This window comes from Bolinopsis microptera, chromosome 2, assembly GCF_026151205.1.
Source record: "Bolinopsis microptera isolate Bmic1 chromosome 2, MBARI_Bmic_1.0, whole genome shotgun sequence".
Classification (NCBI taxonomy): domain Eukaryota; kingdom Metazoa; phylum Ctenophora; class Tentaculata; order Lobata; family Bolinopsidae; genus Bolinopsis; species Bolinopsis microptera.
Window position 1 is genome coordinate 16,768,047 of NC_087073.1, and position 23,173 is coordinate 16,791,219.

Genomic DNA, 23,173 nt, shown 5'->3' on the forward strand with positions numbered 1-23,173 from the left:
GGCATCATCAAAATGTATGAAGGTGGAGTATTTGAGGACGATTTTTGCATACCTATATTCTGGGGGCCGTAGTTTTTGATTTTTTGCTATTAAGTATACTCTTAACCTTTTCAATTTAGTATCTGGAGCCATTGGCATCATCAATACAGTCTCAGCAACATATTCTGACTGCATATAACTGTCTGTGACAATTTTAGAACAACTTAGGAACAGATGTTTGGACCTATATTCTGGGGGCCCTGTTAAAAAATGGTATTTTTACAGGTGAAAAAAAAGTACACTTAAAAACCTAATAATTATTTTCAACTACCCAAGAAACATTTAAAGGGTTATTATGTACATATTTACAGCCCTAAACATGCTTAGAAGTAGTTTTAACACCTGTTTCTAAGTGCTCAAAAAACGACCTATATTCTGGGGGCCATATACCCGTAACTACAAACTGTCATACAGCTACTAAGTAACTGAAAAATTACAGAAGCCAAAGGCCAAGGATCTTACAAGGCCAGCTACAGTTACCGGACTTTCTTTGCTCAACCTTTTAAATCATGATTTGCCGATAATTAGGCTGAGTCTAATTTTCTATCACAAGTTGGGTGTGCTACTATTAGACCACCAATCCCAATTATAACTGGGCAATAATTAACTGATGATAATCAATGAACGAAATTTACATACACATATGTCCCAAAGAAAGGATAAGAGGAAATGGGAGTATCAGGCTGAAATTAATGTAGACATGTACATGTTATAATATAATGGCTATTCAATAAATTCAGTGCATGAAAGCAAAGGTCTTTCCCTTTCTTTCCATCTCATTTCAGTTACTTTAATTGTGAGCTCTCCCTAGGTTAAAATACAATTTCTTTTTCATTATGTTAGCTCTTATTCTCAATGGTTTGGGCTCAATCAACAAAAGCTGAAGTCTGGTCAGAAATTAACGACTTCTTGTATACTGTATAGTACTATGTAGAACGAAAACAAGAAATAAATAAATTCTTATTTATACGATCTATTTATAAATGTATCTAGTCATTAGCAGTGGCGTAACGTTTCCTGTTGGCACCCCCCCCCCCCTCACCGAAAAAGCTGAAAGCACCCCCCTATTGGTGCCCCACCCTAAAATTGAACAAATTAGGAGATTTTAGAGGATACGCCAATAAAACCTTTAAAAAGTGTGTTTTTAGAGCAAAACGTGCAGTTTGCTAGTACCTCAGTTAAGTTTTTCAAAATTGTCCCACATTCAAACGACGATTTGATGCCCCCATAAGATGGTGCACCCTGCAAAGCGGGGTCAGCGGGGCCAAATTATCGTATCGATTCCCTGATTGAAATGATTCAAGTTTCCAGATGTTTGTTACAAGGATGTGATAAATGTACTTAGCAGTTCGCCCATCCTTTGTGAATGAATTAAAAGGCTAAGCAGACATGGCTGAGGTCTAAGCTCGGGAGAGGGGAATCCAACTTGTGACATGATAACAAAGTATCGAATGGGTTGTTTGTAAGCATGCTTATATCTAAAATGTGTTATATACAATTTAAATATGACACAGAAAATTACAAGTAAACGACATTGCGATCATCGAACAATTAAATGGACAGTGCTGTGAACGCTTCAATTTTGAGATCTCAAATTGAGCGCTCGATTCAAAGTTATTACAAAATATACAAGTGGGTTAATAGTCAATGCGCGGCGCCTGTATTATTTGGATTGCGCGCGTCACTCATCACTGTGCCTGGCCAATTTATTATTAATATGTGATATGGACTGTACCTTAATCTAAAATTAGGTTTCATTCATTCACATATTGTATTTATTACTTATTAATGTTAGTTTAATTTTGTTTTAAATGGAAAAATAAGTCCTTTAATAAAAGCAAAAAAAATCATTATGTATATATAATATATCATTTAAATGTTGAATGCTAAAATCGATACAAATTATAAATATTGAGTAATAAAAACACGTACAAAAATAAAAGTTGTGTTGATAACGCTATAGATAAAAAGTAAAATGTGTGTTGATATTTTTACTGATTAGATGTTGACCGGTTCAATTAAATATGATGGTGCGTAAAATTTAAATTTTCGCTAGCGGCGCGCAAACTACAAGCATCTCCAAGTTTAAGTCTAACTAATTTGCCTCCGCATAAATTTCTAACGTGATGTCATCGTTCAGAGAAGCGTAGAGGTGTGCTCAATGTGATAGTTTTCGCTAAAATAATAATAGTTGTCAAGCAACTTTTCTTTCTGGCTGCCGATCTAATTCGTGTCTCTCCATCTCATCTCACTTCTGTGTTCACCAGTTTCGACTGTTATGATATCTGTTCGTTCTTTTCGACATGTATACTGCCTTAATCGGCATCTGGTTCACTGCAATTGAAACCATTAGGCATTTAAAAGCAAAGCAGTGTAATGATTTCTTGAGATCTCTTAATTTTGACATTAAATTGTCAGGTTGTTTTTCTTCATTTCAAATTTTATGCGAGAGCTTCCAGAGTGCCGACTCTTGTTTCCAGTCTCATTGCATTTATTTTTATATTTATCATAATTAATATTCTGTGCGGAAATGTCATACCATGATTTGTTATCTTGCAGTAGGTAGTTGATGGGGGAGGTAATAGTTAGTTGTTAGGTACTGTTAGCACTTTTCTTATTCTACTATGGGAGATTCTACCACACCCAACGGGGTCTGCGCTTCTGAAGCTTGTACTGATCCAGGGTGAGTTAAATTTCAAGTTAATTAATATTCTATTCGGTGGTTAATCAGGTAATTTGATAATTACGTGGCCATTTTGTCTGCGTTACTGGAGAAGTAATGACTCCCATCCCATCCGGTAATCTAATTGTTGTTTACATCTGAATCCTTAGAAACGCATGGTTAAATTAGCTCTTCGTTGGGATAGTAAATTATTCATGTAAGGTAGAACATGCTGTAAACTAATTAAACTTGGCGGTTAAGAACACAAATATACCTGTTCCAAATCTTCTGGAGGCTGCACTTTGCTTTAATGAATGTTCATTTCATTTGGAAATTCCTCTGCAAAATATGGTACAAATTGGATTACAGAGCAGTGTCTGGAGTCATGTCATACTTAGGAATGCTGATGTAATTGTAAATGTTATATCATTAGATCTTGGCCATGCTCCCCAAAAATATGATAATATTATAAACCCGCCTGTCAAAAGTAAATTCCTTCGATCAAGTCATCCTATATTGTACAAATTATTGATTAAGAAGAATGCTTATTGCTTGACAATACCTCAAAATCAAAATCCATACAGTACATATCACCATAGTTACGATGTACGTATTCAGTTTACTAAACACAATTTCTCAGAACATTTAAAAAGCTATAAATAGAATTACATCATAATTCGACCACGTACGATACATGTAATATCTGGCACGTATGCGATCTGTGGGTAACACACGATACGACCTTGCTCCGCCCGGCCTCAGAGCTATTTGTTTTTGGCTCAGGCAAGCAAATCACAGGGCTATAAAATAACAAAGGTTATCCTCACCAGGGAAAACATTCATTGACAAACGTTTTATTTACCTTTGTCCGGGTAAAGGGAGGAAACCCTAGCTTTGTTAAAAATAATTTAGAGAGAGCTTCAACAGGAAAAGCACACGTACGTTTTTCTCTTTCTTGGCAGCTCCACATCCACCCAAATCCAGAGACCGGAGAAAACATTCTCTTCCGCATCCAATAATTCAAGTAACTCAGAAACTGTAAACTTGTTAAGAGCTAGGGATCTTGCTGAAGAATGTTAACTGAGTTAGTGTTTCGATTAGAACTATAGTTCTAATTCCGATCTGCTCTTGGAAATCTTTCCGCGATAATAAATGAATTATCCGTTAAGGGTTCGTTAGTCCTATAAGTGTCCAGCCTGTCCTTACACAATTCCAGTTATTGTTATGAGAGTGTGCTTTAGATGGAAAAAAACAACAAAGGGAAAGTTCTGACAATGCTTTCCTTTATCACACGTTCCATTCTTAAATCAATAGGCTTAGGTTAAAGTGTAGGTGTGCAGACAATGTCCTGGCCATGGCTTAAATTAACTTTAGAGAGAGTTTTACTGGACAGCACATAATAGAGCAACAGAAAGGCCAGTGATTATTTACTGTATTGTCAAGCAGAATTAATCGACTGTTGCGCTGTATTATAAATATAGCGCGAGTTATTGAATGTAAACAGCTAGTTATTGCAATGGTTATGGCTATTGACCTTAACATGTTCATGCTATAGACGTGTAGCCTTTACCTACCGTTATTATAGACTTATAGACTACGCTAAGCTATATTCCAAGTCTAACATCTCTGCTCTCGTTATTGACTCATACTCATAAGTTACCTCTATTGCCCTGTGCAGCAGAGAGTGCCCTGTGCAGCAGAGAGTGCCCTGTGCAGCAGAGAGTGCAGCCACGTGTGTACTCAATACACGCGCTTATCAGGGAGAGTGTAAGTAAAGTGAGAGGGAACGAAGCGAGTGGGAGATAAAGAGGCCCTCTTAGGCCTGATCCAGGAACTAGGACTGTGCTCGTGTCTGCATATAATTACTCTAGAGAGAGGGGGGAGAGAGAGAGAGAGAGTGCTGCAAATATAACTTGCCTCGATTATACCTTCCCCTCATGAATAATGCTGCCGGTAGACAAGTCCAATTTATTCGACCATGAAATACCCAAAAAGCATACTCTCCCCAGCCTAAATAAGTACACATACACACAGTCTACATTTCTATATAGATACAACTACTCTAGATTTTAAGAAGGTTACTCGTGTGCCAGAGAGATGTAGTTCAGATAGTAAGTACAGTAAACACAGTGTGCAGCAGTGTGCAGCTAGACCCGACTTGAAAGCTAATTACCTAGCAGTACTACTTTCAATTATTAAAACACATTCCAGCCCTGCTCTCCTCTCTCTCTCTCTCTCTCTCTCTCTCTCTCTCTCTCTCTCTCTCTCTCTCTCTCTCTCTCTCTCTCTCTCTCTCTCTCTCTCTCTCTCTCTCTCTCTCTCTCTCTCTCTCTCTCTCTCTCTCTCTCTCTCTCTCTCTCTCTCTCTCTCTCTCTCTCTCTCTCTCTCTCTCTCTCTCTCTCTCTCTCTCTCTCTCTCTCTCTCTCTCCTCTCTCTCTCTTCTCTCTCTCTCTCTCTCTCTCTCTGTACACGGACACCACACGTGACCACTGACTGTGCTCTCAAAATAATGCACCTGTCATGCCAGCTATTAGATACATGACATCTTCACCGACACTCCCCTTATTCTGTGAACTGTAGTGTTTTAGCTGTGTAATGTGTGTGAGTCCTGCGCGAATATTGTCAGCACTCTGTACTCAATTATATTCCCCACTGTTGTTGCTCTGGGCAACCACTGTCGTTATTATTATTCCAGTATTGTTATTACTGATATAATGTCTGACTGATTGGGTTCTGTCATTTTAATTTCCATCCACTGGTGGGTAAATGTCATTCTGTGATGTTGAACACATCAGTCAAAACAAGCCTAAAGTTTAGAACTGTACAGCATCAGAAAATAGAAATTATAACTTATTTGAGTGAGATACTCAAATACTTAAAGTTCTATTTTTAATTTTTACTGTTGTGGTGACCACAACGGGCAAAATATAACTTGAAGTGAAAAACAGAGGTAATTTGTACGTGTTTGGTCATTTATTTATAAGCTGCGAGCCTTCATTGTTTATTTGATGATAAATTATAATCACGACGATATTTGTACATAGGTAACGTAGATACGACCTGTCAATATACAAGATTTCGTGATCGATTCCAGACTGAAGGGAATTCCTCGGATTGTTTAATCCCTCTGAACGGAAATCTGACACTCGGACACTCTGTATTGAATAGAATTACCATTTCAGTGGAGGTATAAAAGGGAATGTAGTATTAAAATCATATATGTTCATTAATCACGTAGCCACCGAGACTATCTCCTACCGCTTACACCAGGATTAGATCACAATAATAACCAGTAACCACCGTCCACCACCACCTCTCCCTCTCTCTCTCTCTCTCTCTCTCTCTCTCTCTCTCTCTCTCTCTCTCTCTCTCTCTCCTCTCTCTCTCTCTCTCTCTCTCTCTCTCTCTCTCTCTCTCTCTCTCTCTCTCTCTCTCTCTCTCTCTCTCTCTCTCTCTCTCTCTCTCTCCCTCTCTCTGTCTCCACCTCACGTTTTCCATCTCAGCAGTGATAAGACTGACAAAAGTACCTCACTAAATTGAGAGTTATATCTTGCACACAGATGTGCAGATAATAACTGTTTTACTGGCCTACATAGCACATAATATAACGTAATAACGTATTAACGACATGCACCTGTAGTCTCCAGTGTGAACCACAAACCAATATCTCTGTGTACCGTACTTGGGTATCTCAGAAAGAGAAAGACATTGGTCTGTGGTTTCCAGGTTTTAAGTGAGCCTCATTTTCCAATATTCAGCCCGTTAAAGCGGTTTATCCATATTAATATTAGCCTGAAAACGTGGCACGTGCCCTTTTTAAGGCTTGTCTGTGGTAAAAGTAATATCCCTTACAACGGGTTATTTATTTCACACACACCTAACTACCCTTTATCCCATAATATATCTGTTGGTAATAGGTAGTTTATCTCCTACTATCTCCTACTATTATCAGATACGCAAGCCAGATATATATAGTGTACGTGGAATAGCTAGCTAGATAGGTGGAATGTTGAGCGGAACAGTTAGAGCGCGTCTCATTGTTTGCTTTGTTTGTACAAGGAGAGATACAACTGTAATACTGACACACTTACCGTCTTACGCAGTACTGACACAGTGTAATACTGACACACTTACCGTCTTACCCAGTACTGACACAGTGTAATACTGACACACTTACGCTAGTTATCGGATAGAGGAAGCCAATGTTTGTGTTTTTCATGTACAGAGAGAGAGAGAGAGAGAGATAGTTGGTGTTCAGCTGCAAGCTAATGTTATTATTGTAAGAAACGCCGTGTATTAACCTGCTACCTGCCTGGTTGCGTGTGTACACGTTTGTTAAAGCAAAATGTCGCAATTTTTAACTGATGATGCATTATCCTGAAAAGTGTATTGAACATGTCAGCTGTTTATTTCTCATTTCTCCTGTAAAATAGAGAGAGATGGTAAAGATAGTGCAGACATGCTCGCAACTTGAGATTTTAGAAAAACCTCACCGAAATCCCACAACAATGTTTACGTACCTAGACTAGTTATTCTGAATATCATTAGTTATTGTACACTCAGAGCACACACACACACACTGTGAAAGTGTGAGGCGTGGTGTACACTGCCTCAATGAGGCCTGCTCCTCGTGAGGCTCACATTCCTACCTCTGCGCTCTCTTATTGGTGGAGCCAGCTTTACACTCGGTCTAGCCAGCTAGCCAGCTAGCTTCCACATCGCACACCTGTGGCTTATACTGATTCTAGGAGGATGATCCAAACGAGGAATGAATGGTATTCTGTTATCCAGTGCACTATCTCGTCCTTACTCGAGTCTGATCAGAAAAAGGTTCTGGAATTTTGAACACAAGAGATCATTGATTGATACTCAGCAACAGTTGATGGTTGCATAAGATTCACTTTACGATAATCATCAAACAGAATATTGAAGAATTAAACTTACTCTTATAATATTTCTGCTAGTCAAACTGTCTGATGGGATTATGTGGATATCATTATGTAACGTTAGTAATAAAATACGTGTCATTATGTTACATCAGTTGCAAAATACGTGCCATCTAGACGTATTAGCTAGACCAATCTACTGTTCCCTAACTAGACGTGTCTACTATAAGTAGATGTGCACTGTGCCCCTGACCTAAACAGAGAGAGAGAGAGAGAGAGAGTTTCAGAGTAATAGTAACACTTCAGAGTTGAGTAGCTACACACACTCTTCTACTGACAATAGTTTATTCATATAGTTCACCACCACTAGTTATCACTGCTCCTTCTCACAATGTTCCAGCTCCACATGCTACAGCTACAGAACTGTCGTCTGACAACAACTACACCACGTGTCAAGTTATGTAACAGCTGACTTTTTTTTTTGGAGAAACCTGTTAAGTTGACGTCCTCTGAATACCGGACACTAATCTGTATTCCCGAGGGAGTACGGCCAGCGTGAATCCTATCATTGATATTACCTGTAATTTGAACTGGTAAAAGTTAGCCTTCCCGGAATACTGCAAGTCATTGGTTAGTGGGTATATAGTATGTAGAGGAGAGTAGCAGGGTAGACCTCACATGTCCCACCCGCAGAATTTAACCTCATTAGGCCACAAGTTGTTTTTCTATCGAAAGTGTGGGCACTTTCGCTGAATGTTACAACGGATTGGATCAATATTAAACATGTGCTTCTTCCTAAAATGGCCCAACCCGAGGGGTTTCTAAGAAATATTGCAGTCTGCAGACCAAGAAATTAATCTCCACTAGCTTTACCACACAGCACAACCCCCTCCACAAAACCAAAAACCGTTACTTTATAATTACAAAACCTCCATCTCCCTCTCAAGAGAGACAAAACCAAAATCCGTTACTTTATAATTACAAAACCTCTCTCTCGCTCTCAAGAGAGACAGGGATTAATTTACAACAAACACCTCTCCAGAGTCTACACACAGATCCCATTGTATTACATAATACACAATATTCTCAGAGATAATATATTTAACTTAACGTTTAGCAGCAGCAGTATATACTATATAACACTTGTCCCGGAGCTAGCTAGCTGGTGTAGAGTTGTAACCTGATGTAATGGCGGTGTGGGGAGGCGGTGTGGGGAGGCCAGCAGCAGCAGCAGCCTCTCTCAGTAAGACACGCAGCCTCCCTCCCCACATCACCGCCACCTGGTCCCTCTCACCCCGTCTACACTCTACAGCACACACTCCTACCTACCTAACAGTAACACCGGCCGTCTGTCATTGTATCCCACAATTACACTTCCATCCACACTCCTGCCATCCCCTTTATTGCCAATATATCTCCCCTCTTTTTGGGGGGTTGTTCAGTAAGGTGGGGGTTTATTGCGGCGCTGTGCTATACCGCCTACTAATTAGGTCATCATATGGTGATGTGGCGTAGTGTTTTGTTTATGAAGGTAGAGTTTCAACATAAAACTGCAACCACCTGGCCCTCAAAGGGACTAGTTTTTACAACCATTAATTCAATATCATCCTCTAATCTCGCAATATCATATGGCATATCACAATTATCTTGTCAATCATAGCGTCGAATCTGCAACAGTCTGAAAATCTATGTGATTATAAATATTGCTCCTCATTGAAAGTGAAAACTTCACAGATTATACGAATTATTGTTTTAAAGATCGTACATGTAGCTGGTGTGTCGCGTGGTCGACAGTAGTAAATCTCACAGCTTTAAAAATACAAGGCACGCCTTGTCTTTTCTGAGACAAATCAATCGTATTTTAAAGGAAAAGAATAGAAAAATCTTTATGTTATGCTATTAAAAATGACCGCTAGAAAATCTTGCTTGCTTGTTATCAAGCAGCCACTTCGCCGTGTTTTTAATGTAAGTCTAGTGCTGCTACGTCTTTACTTTATCATATTATATGTACGTGCGTTATTCTATATAGTACACTGGTAAAGACTTAATAAGATATTGTACATTTTAATAAGATGCTAAGATGGCAATATAGACCTGGTATGGGTACTGCTAAAGACTTTGTAAGATAAGATAAGATAAATAAGATATTGTACATTTTAATAAGATGGAAATATAGACCTGGTCTGGGTCTACCAATGACCACTAGAGACGCCACCCATTACGTTTAGCTTGGACCGTACTCCTCAGCTTCTAAACGACTATTTTTAAACTTCTGAACACTACAAGACTAACTTTACTACCAGTTTTAAGTATGATTAAGTACAATTAGCTGATGTAATTAGTGTAAAATTAAGCCAGGTAATTCTCTGGGAATTCTCTTGTTCTTCTCCTCCTCCTCTTGCTGGAGCTGCAAAGAGAAATAATGTGAAACTTCAACCCAGGTTAAAGTTCGTACAAATCTAGAATTTTCTGGCTCGTCAAATTGATCCAGTAAGTTAAAAGTTAGTATAGGGTCTATGTGAAGTATTGTACGTATAATAGGGTTAAATACCGCAACTTAGCTGTCCCGGTAGAAATATGTTGGTTCTAGAGTTGACAGTTAAGATTTATCAGATCAACTCTTTGTCTTGATAACGGTGGTACTGGATACAAACACCCTCAGTACGGGATCTGACTTAAAGTTAACATAGTTCACATCGCTCACATACCTTACAAATATTTGCTACATCAAGTGTAAACATACGGAGGTTGAAAATACCGGGAAAAGTAATAAAATCCTAATTTTTGTCTGACGTCACCAGAAAGTTAATAGATAAATCTAATCATGTAAACACCGATCCAGGGTGATCCATAATATTCGCGAACAAAAAGGATTCTGGAATAAATTTATTAGTCATCTTATTAAAAAACTACTCAATTAACGGTTATCTAATTTTCAGGAAGTTATTCGTTGGAGGGCTGAGTTGGCAGACGACCCCAGACAGTCTGAAAAACTACTTTCAGAAGTTTGGTGAACTAAAGGAATGTTTTATTATGTGTGATCCCATCACTCGGAGGTCGAGGTGTGTAATTACTGTTTATAAACCGTTTATAAAGTATTTATAAAACGATCAATTTAAGTTCTATACAGACATTATAGTGTTATTAATCGAATTTTTGCAAAAACTGCAAAACATCTGAAATTAATATTCGAACATTCCTGACCGTAGACCAGAAATACCTAGTCCCCACTTAACTTGTGATATTTGCAAGGTTTTACCGGCACCATACTATCACATAAATTTAGATATATCAACACCCATATTTACACTTACATAACTGTTTTTAAATTTATGAGTATTCGTGACATAACTCTCAGCTTGACAAATTTCATTAATATAACCCAAAAGTTAAACGGTTTCCGAAATATTCTTACGATAAACTTGCTTGTAAGTAACAAATTAAACCCCATACAATATTGAAATATTGAGGTGAAACCATGGCACTACTTTCTTGTACTTAACCCTTACATCTTAGTACAGACAGATCCGTCTGAAAAAATCGATCTGCCGACACACAAAGCTTACAAAGGATTTTTGACGTTTTTGAGTCCTAATAGATGTCCTTTATGGCTGACCAACTTTTCCAAACTTTTCCACGTGTCTTAAGGCCACTTTTTGCCACTTTACCACTTTTTACCACCTTTCTTGTTTGTCGAATATCTTTAGTTGTGAACATCGTAAAAGGTTGCGGATCAATCGAGTGTGTTCATATTACCATGAAGAAAAACTTTTGTTCTAACAATTTTTACGTCAGATAATCATTTAATTGGATAATTATCAATTAGCTAATTAGCAAAATTCTACAAAATTTTTATTGGCTCAAAATGATCGGAATAGCTCAAAACACGGAGAAAAGTAGTTTTTAGAAAAACTTTGAAAATTTTTCACTTACATTTTTTTTCGAGACTTGGAAAAATTTCGAAAATTCAAAAAAAAAATTTCCGCCAAAAGTGATCAAATCGCATAAAACGCGGAGAAAAATGCTTTTCAAAAAAAATTAGTGAATTTTTCGTTTCAAGAATACTTAAATCCCCAATATTTGTAGTTGGAGTTCAGTAAATCGCGGCAGATTTTAGTAATCAGGAATTACTAAGTGGAAAGGTATGAAACTGAAAAACGTTAACCATACGATAAAAGAGTTTCATAACTAATTACAATACAGCCTTATCGATTTTCACAGAAACTGCACCAATGGCACAGTCAAGATCGAAAGACGAAACGATAGCCTGCTGTACTATCATTTTATTGATTTCAATGATGAATCAGTGGGGTTAAGATAATCACATTTGTAATAAATAAAACCTCTCTGTACCGTCAATTGTGCTAATCTAAACCGGCCTACCTGGATTACCAGACCTCTTCTTTTCCTCAACAATCAAACCAAGTTGTTCATATAGTATTTGGTGGGCGATGTAAGTACTTATCGAGCTGTATTCAATCACAATACGACACAATACGTGTATATTATATGGCTCTTAATGAGGTTTATGAAACGCTTAATACCGTGAGAAACCCGGTATAGAGACGTTTTACAGTTTATCACGAAAACGTATACTTGGCCTCATGGCTCATTTACAGTTCGAAGAAGGCAAGAACAGACCAGGGAAACTAAGGAATAGCCATATCCAGGAAGCAAGTGTAAATACACCTTCCAACATCTACTGTGACTTGTTTTGTATTACCAGACCTCTTCTTTTCCTCAACAATCAAGCCAAGTTGTTCATATCGCATTTGGTGGGCGATGTAAGTACATATCGAGCTGTATTCAATCACAATACGACACAATGCAATACGTGTATATTATATTATGGCCCTTAATGAGGTATATGAAACGTTCAATACCGTACACTTCTCGTTTCTCCCGTGAGAGGCCCGGTATGGAGAGGTTTTACAGTTTATCACGAAAACGTCTACTTGGCCTCATGACTCTTTGACAGCTCAAAGAAGGCAAGAAAAGACCAGAAAGCTTAAAATGTCAACTCGCTCTTTTCAATGCTCTTCGATCTGTCCCACATTAATCCCGAGCTGATCATCATGGGCCCCGAATATCCTGCGGGAAGAACCTGTATTTTTACTTCACAACGTCCGGATTTTAAATCAACATCCTCAATAACATTAACAATCCTTCCTGATCAGGATCTGTCTCTATTAGCAATTTCCAAAATATCCTGACTCTCGTGGAACATTTTACTGAATGAATTATTACCGGTTCTTTACTACCCTTGCCCGACGCTCGTATCTAAATCTTATCCTTGCCCGTATGTTACCCTTGTTGATTTTACTTTTAGCCGACCCTGACATATGGGGGTGATTTTATACCGCATAGCAAATGAAGCGGTATGCAGTACAATACAAAACAAGTCACAGTTGATGTTGGAAGGTGTATTTACACTTGCTTCCTGGATCTGGCTGTTCCTTAGTTTCCCTGGTCTGTTCTTGCCTTCTTCGAACTGTAAATGAGCGATGAGGCCAAGTATACGTTTTCGTGATAAACTGTAAAACGTCTCTATACCGGGTTTCTCACGGTATTAAGCGTTTCATAAACCTCATTAAGAGCCATATAATATACACGTATTGTGTCGTATTGTGATTGAATACAGCTCGATAAGTACTTACATCGCCCACCAAATACTATATGAACAACTTGGTTTGATTGTTGAGGAAAAGAAGAGGTCTGGTAATCCAGGTAGGCCGGTTTAGATTAGCACAATTGACGGTACAGAGAGGTTTTATTTATTACAAATGTGATTATCTTAACCCCACTGATTCATCATTGAAATCAATAAAATGATAGTACAGCAGGCTATCGTTTCGTCTTTCGATCTTGACTGTGCCATTGGTGCAGTTTCTGTGAAAATCGATAAGGCTGTATTGTAATTAGTTATGAAACTCTTTTATCGTATGGTTAACGTTTTTCAGTTTCATACCTTTCCACTTAGTAATTCCTGATTACTAAAATCTGCCGCGATTTACTGAACTCCAACTACAAATATTGGGGATTTAAGTATTCTTGAAACGAAAAATTCACTAATTTTTTTTGAAAAGCATTTTTCTCCGCGTTTCATGCGATTTGATCACTTTTGGCGGAAATTTTTTTTTTGAATTTTCGAAATTTTTCCAAGTCTCGAAAAAAAATGTAAGTGAAAAATTTTCAAAGTTTTTCTAAAAACTACTTTTCTCCGTGTTTTGAGCTATTCCGATCATTTTGAGCCAATAAAAATTTTGTAGAATTTTGCTAATTAGCTAATTGATAATTATCCAATTAAATGATTATCTGACGTAAAAATTGTTAGAACAAAAGTTTTTCTTCATGGTAATATGAACACACTCGATTGATCCGCAACCTTTTACGATGTTCACAACTAAAGATATTCGACAAACAAGAAAGGTGGTAAAAAGTGGTAAAGTGGCAAAAAGTGGCCTTAAGACACGTGGAAAAGTTTGGAAAAGTTGGTCAGCCATAAAGGACATCTATTAGGACTCAAAAACGTCAAAAATCCTTTGTAAGCTTTGTGTGTCGGCAGATCGATTTTTTCAGACGGATCTGTCTGTACTATCTCTCAGTACTCAGTAGTGTACATAAAACCATATAAATTAGATCTACTCCCAATCTTGTATCCTAGCAACCAGACTATATATATCACCAGTTCTCCAACAATTTTGTATTCGTCATTTTCCAAAACCTGACACCCTAATCTCTGTCGATGGGAAACTTTTGATTCGCAAACGAGTCCCATATTAATGAAATTTTCTGTTAATATCCCCGAGAAAATTCTGATGAAAGTATTATTTAACGTGGTTTTCAACCAGGATTGGAGAGTATGAATATTTTTGAGATAACATTTTTTGTGTACACAGTTGCACGACCAGTGCATGTGTAGGAGCTATTTTAATGACACCTTCAATATAAAACGGTAATCTAATTTCGCAACAGCTGCTCTCGTTCAACATTGGATGATAGAGAAATAAAATGATATAATAATGCCTATAAAGCTGCAACCTCATCAAGTCAGCCGTGTAAGAGAGAAATGCATTTAAAGTGTTGCTCAACAATGAAGAGCGTGTTCAGAGTGGGCCCAGACTCTTCCTCTATATAAAATATAAATATTCGCTAGATCTTCCTCTATACTACGTGGAATTGGAAGGAAAATTTTTGACAAAATCTTTATTTTCAGAGGGTTCGGTTTCATAACGTTTGTTAACTTGGAGGACAGTGACAAGGCAGTGGCTCAAGAACCCCACATACTGGACGGAAAAAAGGTGAGTCGAAAGTCAAAAGTAAATGGGTATTCTAAGAAAAATATATTCCCCGAAAATATGCAGATTCCATGAAAAAATTAATCTCCACTAATCTTGGAACTTTGGAAGCAGTACAACCCTCTAGCCACAAAACCAAACACCGTTATTTTATAATTTTGATTACGAAACCTCTCTTTCTCGAGACATGGATTTAAAACGAACACTTCCCACAGTCTACACACAGAGATTTGAATTTTGAATAATCTACAAATATATAATATTCAAATACTACTTCCTCTACATGCGCCTACCTTACCATAAATTATATTTAATAAAAGTAGTCGCGTACCATTAAATAGTAAGGTAGGTTTGAGTATTTTTATGGGGTTAGGAAATACTGTTCGATAAATAAAGCTAAATCTTTTTGCGTGCTTTAGTTGTGAAGTGAAACTTAATTTTGTGACTAATTTTGTACACGTTTAAAAAGATGATAAGGTTGGGTGTTTTAATCCTTTATAATTGTTGCTAAAAAGACAAAAGAGTCTCAAGTCTCCTGGTGTCGCAAGTGTGTGCTCCAAGATACCTAACAGTTTACATTCCACACATTCCTACTAAGTGCCACCTACACACTACACACAAGGTACACACACACAGCTATGAATGATAATGGGAGTAAAACTAATAAAACAGCGCTCTCGGCACAGTGTCTCGGCTCCTGCTACTCTGCAAAGTTATTATAGACGGGGCTGGGTTATGAGTAGCTGGTTCTCGCTGCACACGTACAGTTACATACTGGAGATGAGTACAATAGTAAACCTAGCTACAAATACTAAGTACATACAGAGTGCCCCCCCCCCCCCCCCCCCCCCCCCCATTATAAACCTTTTCACCACACTGATACCCATGAAAACAAGGATCTCAAATAGTCTTATCCTAGCATAATAATAATGTGCTTTATGTACGTTCCCCTGTAAATTAACCTGGAATTACATTAGTGGAACGCCGTGATGGTGTGGTGGACTGAGCCGGTCCACTTTGAAATTACATTTAAGAGAATATTAATTGATCCCCTAGATTGGATGTGCACTGAGTGCGCTCTATAAAACGCACTTCATACCTTAGTTACAATGGTAGTGTGTACACGCGCTGGTTTACTCCTCCGCAAAGTTATTACTGTCATTAGAGTGGTGGTATACTACACTGATACACACTGATACACACTATCTATCTACGTGTACCTCATGTAGATGGTGCACAGCACATTGTTGCTCGAAAGGACGTGGATCATATACGAACAGCTACAATTGTTGTGAAATTTGTGGTTTCAACACTTGTAGTATAAATACCTGCTTCTGGAAGATCTGGAGCTATAATATGTCCGCACAATAACCGTTTAACTGATTTAGGGAGCTTTTGCCCATCTTGGGAATAGAATCGGAATGATCCAGAGTTCCATGGAATGATCCAGAGTTCCGAATAATGCTGGTCCGTTACCACTAGTCACTACAAAATATTAATATTTTTATAGATCTCCGTAAACACGTACACATTTGATACGACCTGTGACAGTGACTGTGTAGTACGTGTGAGTGTGTGATAGTTGTGGTTATGGAGCCTTATTTCTACTTATACATAAAGTGCACGTGACAAGTGAAAAAGATTAGCTTCATTACACGTTACATTGCTGTATTGAGAAAAACATAACAAGCATTTAATTGCACAACTTTTACTCAGGCTTGCTCAATGATGGTAAAACTTGCACTTCGAAAATCTTTAAATGGCGTGCAGGAGATGATGATTGAAACTCTTTCTTTATCTTGAAAGGCGACGAAGACACATTTTTATATTATAAAGAACTTTAGAATTTTATGAATTTTCAACAATTTCAATGAAATCGAAGAAACAATGAGTTAGAGAAATTTACTGCACCATCACGCACTAATAATAGTCTCATCTTTTCAACCCCGCCCCGCCCACTTATAAGAAAATGAACAATATCTCTGTGCAGCTGCACAGTTGTTCTCTAAAGTGAAATAGAAGGTACCTATTGTGACATGTAAAAACTAAAGTGCTGTGTATTGTGTGGATACAGGAGGGCGTGCTATGAGTGGTGGTTGCCACGTAAGCTGAAGAGTTTAGCTAAGGAGGGGGCTAAGTTAACATTGTCCCTGTGTGCTAACAGCTATAATATCCAGGGAGAACAATACACCCTTACGTATGTAACCTGAGGATCGTGTTAAGATGTGCAAACAATGTGTGGTGGTGTGTCATTAGTGTGCACTTTCACTATAAACAATATCACGTGACCGTGTCATGTGACTGGACTTACTGTCTATAACAGCGCTGACGTGAAATGGAGACACTCCTTTTAGTTTCTCAACCCATTAGTAAAACATGTTACGTGGAGGTAGTTAGGATATTTGGGAGGCTGGCAACATGTAATTAGGGGGACAATATCCCAATTTTAGCAAGGATTGAAATGCATTAGAAGGGAACTGGAGCAGGGTAAAGCTTGTCAGAGATTCCACTTACATGGTATTGATGGTAGTAATGCGTGTTAGTCACCATGTTCCAATACGATGAGTTGCCATGGCGACTAGCTACAAAATACTGGATCACTCTCTCTCAACAGTCATTGAAGCCTTTATAATATAAGGGAATGTTTACAGCCCACAGCATTACAGCAACCATAAGGTATACTTATTAACTCTGGGGAATTTAGCCTATTGCATTTTGTTCAGATGTTTCGACTGTCGAAATAACATCAAATTAAAAATAATGACCATATTGTTTTTACACTTTAATTACGTGATAAATGGCCTTGTTATAAAATTCATAATGTAATAGATGTAATATTCCAAACGTGGGTACAAAACACCAACACCAATCTGTCATACCCTCCGATTATCCTAAAAGCAGAAGCCAGTATAAAGTATGGACTGTGCTGTCTTGGGCCGTGCTGGAGTAAGGACCCCTTGGCCTGTGTGCGTGTGTGGGTATTGAATGAAGGTAATCAAATTGTAAACATGATCTCATGTCATTCGATTACCCCTGAATTAGACCCACGCGCTCTTTAGGATTTACGTAGGCTGAAGTATTTTGTTAACGTTAACCCTGGCAACCACTACAACAATTCATGGCTTGAACCCGTAGTACTGCCCGTTATGGCTTTATGCTCTCTCTCTCTCTCTCTACTTAGAGACAGACTGTTTCTATAAATGGACCATTACAGAAGTGATGTTCACCACTTAGGAGGAGGACAAATTAATATTCAATAATAATTTCCGTTTAAAATGTTACCATGCTCTTGTACGCACATTCGGATATGTCGCTGTTTTTTCAGTACATCTGAAGGCGTGTAATTAGCCAATTTGTAAGAGTAATCAGGCCATGTTTTCTTGTGTGAAGTTATCCTGGACTGTGATATAATAACAGGTTATTAACAATCAATTAAGGCTGTATGAAGCTGGTTACGTGTCACTTCTGTTAAATTCGGTTAATATATTTGTGAGTCTGGTAAGCGGTACAGTTAACTCAATCGAAAGTATGTTTTGACTGGTTGATTCGTGATCGAATTTGTAGAAGATAAAACCGTTAATAAGTTTATAGGCGCGAGCGAGTTTAGGGCACATGCTATAATTGTCATCAGAGACACCTTTCACAGTGCTGTCAGTCGCGCGCGAAACGAAATAATATACCGTGACTCTAAAATTTAAGCACTCAGTGTGCCAGCACAGAAAACTTTGCACGCGAGTACATAACGCGCACTCAGGAAAATGTGGTTCTGCCAGCTAAATCGATATAAACCCTAAATTCTAACCCTGATTTAATGAATCACCATGAAGGTATTTATCTACATGAACATAACATCAACATTTTTTCAGATTGACCCCAAGAAAGCATTCCCTAAAGTTCCTAACTCCAAGGTAAGTTAATCTGAAACTGTTTCGGATGTCGATTTTAATTTTTCAGCGATTTCATAAATTTTAAACCAAATTTACTTGATGATCAACTAAAAATGATAAGTTATTTTTTCGTTTCAGTTCGTTACCAAAACGAAGAAAGTATTTGTCGGTGGAATCCAGCATGGAACATCGGAGGGAGACCTTAAAGAATACTTTGAAAAGTTCGGGGATGTGACAGAAGTTACGATTATGTTCGATAAGATTACCACTAGGTGTAGGGGATTCGGTTTTGTTACTTTCGACGAAGAAGATAGTGTTGATAAGTGTTGTGATGAACGATATCACATCATAAACAGCAAAAGGGTACGACGTTCACATTTATTTTTATCAAATCAACTGATGTTTAAAAACACAAACTTGTAAGACGTTCTCCAATACTCAAAATAACGATATTTCTCACCAATTTGTAAATTAATCTTAAACTTATCATCAGGTTGAATGTAAGAAAGCGCAACCGAAGGAGGTGATGTTCCCTCCACAAGGTCGTGGAATTTACCTGGGTCGCGGAGTCATCACTCGACCTGGCTATGTCTACAGTAGGGCTGACTACAACCCTGTTATCGGCTACTTCCAGCCTCAGTTCACCCCAACTGCTAGAACTAGATTTGTCTCTCCCACTCCTCCCAGAACCAGAGCTTATTACCATGGTTACGGTTAGTTGCTTGTCTTAATGTGATAATTTTAGAAACGTTCGTTCCACAGAGAAAACTACTATTGCACTTTTATAATTGGGGTGTTTTTCTGTACATGATTTCAGCATGTTTTTGTGTCTTTGCATGCTTTTGGGGATTAGCGAAGCTATATTTCAGATGCCCCTGCCTTCGTAGGTCCTGCATATGGAGCACTACCCCCAAATTACGCTGTAGACCGCCGTGCCATCACGTCCTCTTACCTGACTGATTACAATCAGCTGGCTATGACCGCCATGCCAGCTACAGGACTGCCAGGTCGTGGTCGGGAGCTGTCTTCTTCACCTACTGTTCCTGCTGCAGGAGCTCAGCCTGGTGGTGAGGCCTATCCTGAGGGCTACAGTGAGTGTGTTTCTCAGTATTGATAATTGTGCTATGTTTACTTTTTGAACATACCTGAACGTTTAACTGAACAAGTAAATTTTATCGTGTTTACACTCTGTACATCACTACATCGACATTAATCCTGTCCTCTTGATACTACATAACTACACCTACTAAGATATTATATATCACATGACACAAACTAACAGTAAGATAATTTCAGCCCACTTTGCAAGTCCGATGTACTCTCCGTTCAGTGCGTCCCCCTCTCCCAGCAACCCTCAACACTACAGGGCACAACAACTCAATGGTCCTGACAACTTGACCAGCAACGCTGCTGGACTCACCATGCCAAGCTACAATTCTCTTACTGTCAGCTCATCCGTAAGTTTTTTTACTTTACCTTCATTTATTTAGTTATATACTTATTTTGTGGTAGAGATTGAAAGTTGAATTCGCATTGGTGTTAGCGTATATATGATGTAGTGTTCAGATCTTAGGGATTGAAAGATGTTCTATGATCGATTGCATTGTTTACAGCTAGAGAAATTATAATCCGACATTCGTTTCAGGGAGCATATGGAAGCACTGTCAATCCTAGCTACTCTCAGGCACAACGACAGTTTTGATAGCTTGAACACGTGATAGCCGTCACGGGTGAGTCACGTGGTTGTCTCGTGGATGCCACGTGCTACTCAAATTTCCCCGGGGTAGTGCCCGAGGGACTACAACTTTTAATCTGAGGCTTTACTATCCGAAACTCTGGGGTTATCGGTCTGAGTGAGGCTTCCCCGCTGTCACGAGACATTGAGATTCGGTCTGATTACGTCATAGAGTGTGATGACGTCATGAAGTGTAGTGTCACGTGACTGCACTTCATACTTTGTCTGATATTGTGATTGTGATATATTATAAACGTTACTGGCTACGTTTGGATTTGATCTAATATACACACCTAAAACTTTACGATATTTAATAAATTCAATATGTATTTGTTGAGCTTTGTAACATATTACCCCCATTGATTTTGGTACCGAGGTAGATATATTCTGCTGCCAACATCTTTATTGTTAAAACATATAATCCATCCTACAAAAGATCCTATTTCCTAAACTAGAGATCTTTTAATCGAAGCAAATTGCAAAATTCAGTAATGTAAAATTGTAGAATACAGCTCCAAAAAGTGTTGGTCTGATTATCCCGTTCACCTTGAGATAAATTCCTTGAATTCCAGCCTTTTGAGGTACATTATACCTCTAACCTCGGTACACTTGTATTTGTTCAGGTTACAAGACCCAAATTTAGAGTTCTAGAAAGTTTGCTCCATAGTATTATAGTGTGTTTGTTACCATGGCAACCCAGAGTATGTGACCTAGTCACAATCTGCCATTGCCATGGTAACACATTATTATTTTATGACAGAGCATGAGTATTTATTATATTGATGACTGATATAAAAGCTATAGTAAGTTATTTAGCTCCTTGGTATGTGCCGATTTAAGAAGGGTTTCCGTTTAAGAATTTCAGCTATTTTGGGTTTCCGTGTTTGTTTAGAACTTAGAAAATGTGCCGTTTGTGTATATTTTTTGTGAATTTGGTTAAGTTTTTATAACATGTTTTTATCGAAGCTCGATAGTCATAAATAAGAAACCCAGAGCGCCACTTATTCCAGCCCATTGAAAGTTAAGTGGCGCTAACGATTACGTATATGAACCCGTATATAGATACCATTATGTCTGGCCAGTGCCCTGTTTTCTTCTGTTACAAACCTAGTCTCTCACGAAGTTACGGTACAGAGTTAAATACGATGTTGTTATGCATACCGTGGATAATCCTTGGGTATTTAATGTGTATAATAGGTACAGAAATGTGTGGTAGAAATTATAATTAATAACACTTAAAATAATAATATGAGCTGTGTGTTGTACAAAGTTTATAACATGATCAAGAACTTGGAGTTATAGAATTTAAGAATTTAGAAAGTTTAGAAGTTATATTGTAGTAGTGTATTGGTATTAGAATTAGTATGTAGCGTATAGACGTTAGAGTATAAATTTTTGTTTATCGCGGCTGACGATTTAGTCTCCTTTTAATTTGTACCAGTTTACATAAAATAAATTCGTGTTATTTCACGTTTCCATCCTAGTGGTCCCCCCGAGATTGTGCTATATTGTCAGCCGCCTTTAAGCGAAACATGTTGCAAGGTTCTTTTATTTTTTGGGATTCACCAACGAATACTTTGTGGTTGAAGTATTATATTTGTAAAACTGTTTTGTACTAAGATAGTTGCCAGCCGTTCTCAGTACGGTTTCTTGTAAGTCCTTGTCATCATCGATCAGGGTATCCCAAACAACAGGTAAGACAAATAATGTAGTCAGTTATAAACTGTCTGTGATAGTCATCCTGCATCATTCGACTCAATTTAACACTGATGAATATGGCCACAATCGGTTGATTCGTGGCATAAAAATACTTTACTGCTAAGTTATCTAATCTAAACAACTTTGGGTGCTAGTTCATCGATTTGGGATACTCTGTGATGATGAATTTACGTCAGAATGGTTTAAAACCACATTCGAGACGAAGCCTCCATTCCTTTAGCAATAGCGTTATAATAAAATTTACCGACACTGAAAGATGGTAATCCATATCACGTGCATTATATTCCACGAAGACGGCAACTTTATAGAACTTGCAGCTGCCAACAAACAATCATCTTTCAGTGTCAAAATGTCACATTACTTGCAAGTATTTGGTTCCGATTACTATTTTATGAGCTTGCAGTTCGTAACTTTCGTCTTACAATTGCATGATTCATATTGAGCTGTCACGTCCTCTTGGTATTGACAATATTAACGAGGCAATGCTACAGATATCGGTTCTTTTCTCCTGCTGTTTGTTAATGGTATTCTGCAAATTTAAGTGCATTAATACACTAAATATGTGGTTACTTTGAAGAAAAATATACGCTTCGAATATGATTTGATTTTTTACAGATTTATTGAGTTTCAAGTTACGATTATGTGTTACCGATAAGTTTCGATTAAGTTACGATTTGTGAAAAATGTTTAAAGCTTTTATACAGTAACTTTAAGTAGTATGAATTGAATTACCTTAATTAAAAAATTTTTGGGAGCTAGCGGGCTCATCATGATAATGAAACATGTGCTTAAATCTAAAATTTCTAGGTCTTTATTGCGGATTGTATCACGAGTCAGTTAATATAGTTTGCAATGTTGTCACGTGATATGCAGTATAACAGTATTGTGAAAATCAACGCCTTACAAAAACTGAATCCTGTTTTTTATTTATTATAAACAGTTCATTA

At 37.9% G+C, this 23,173-nt stretch overlaps 1 protein-coding gene across 2 annotated transcripts; it reads left to right on the top strand.

Moving 5' to 3' along the window:
- The first annotated feature begins 2,217 nt into the window (after positions 1-2,217).
- On the top strand, positions 2,218-23,140 carry LOC134826706 (RNA-binding protein Musashi homolog 2-like). 2 transcript variants are annotated; one of them, XM_063839197.1, is made up of 9 exons: positions 2,218-2,722; positions 10,527-10,649; positions 14,804-14,888; positions 18,752-18,793; positions 18,911-19,135; positions 19,266-19,485; positions 19,660-19,863; positions 20,069-20,229; positions 20,418-23,140. In XM_063839197.1, the coding sequence occupies exons 1-9, from the start codon at positions 2,664-2,666 to the stop codon at positions 20,472-20,474; spliced, it is 1,176 nt and encodes a 391-aa protein (XP_063695267.1). In that variant the 5' UTR covers positions 2,218-2,663; the 3' UTR covers positions 20,475-23,140. The 2 variants fall into 2 exon arrangements, with proteins under 2 accessions (XP_063695267.1, XP_063695266.1); XM_063839196.1 differs by having other exon boundaries at positions 2,597-2,722; positions 19,642-19,863.
- The last annotated feature ends 33 nt before the right edge of the window (positions 23,141-23,173 follow it).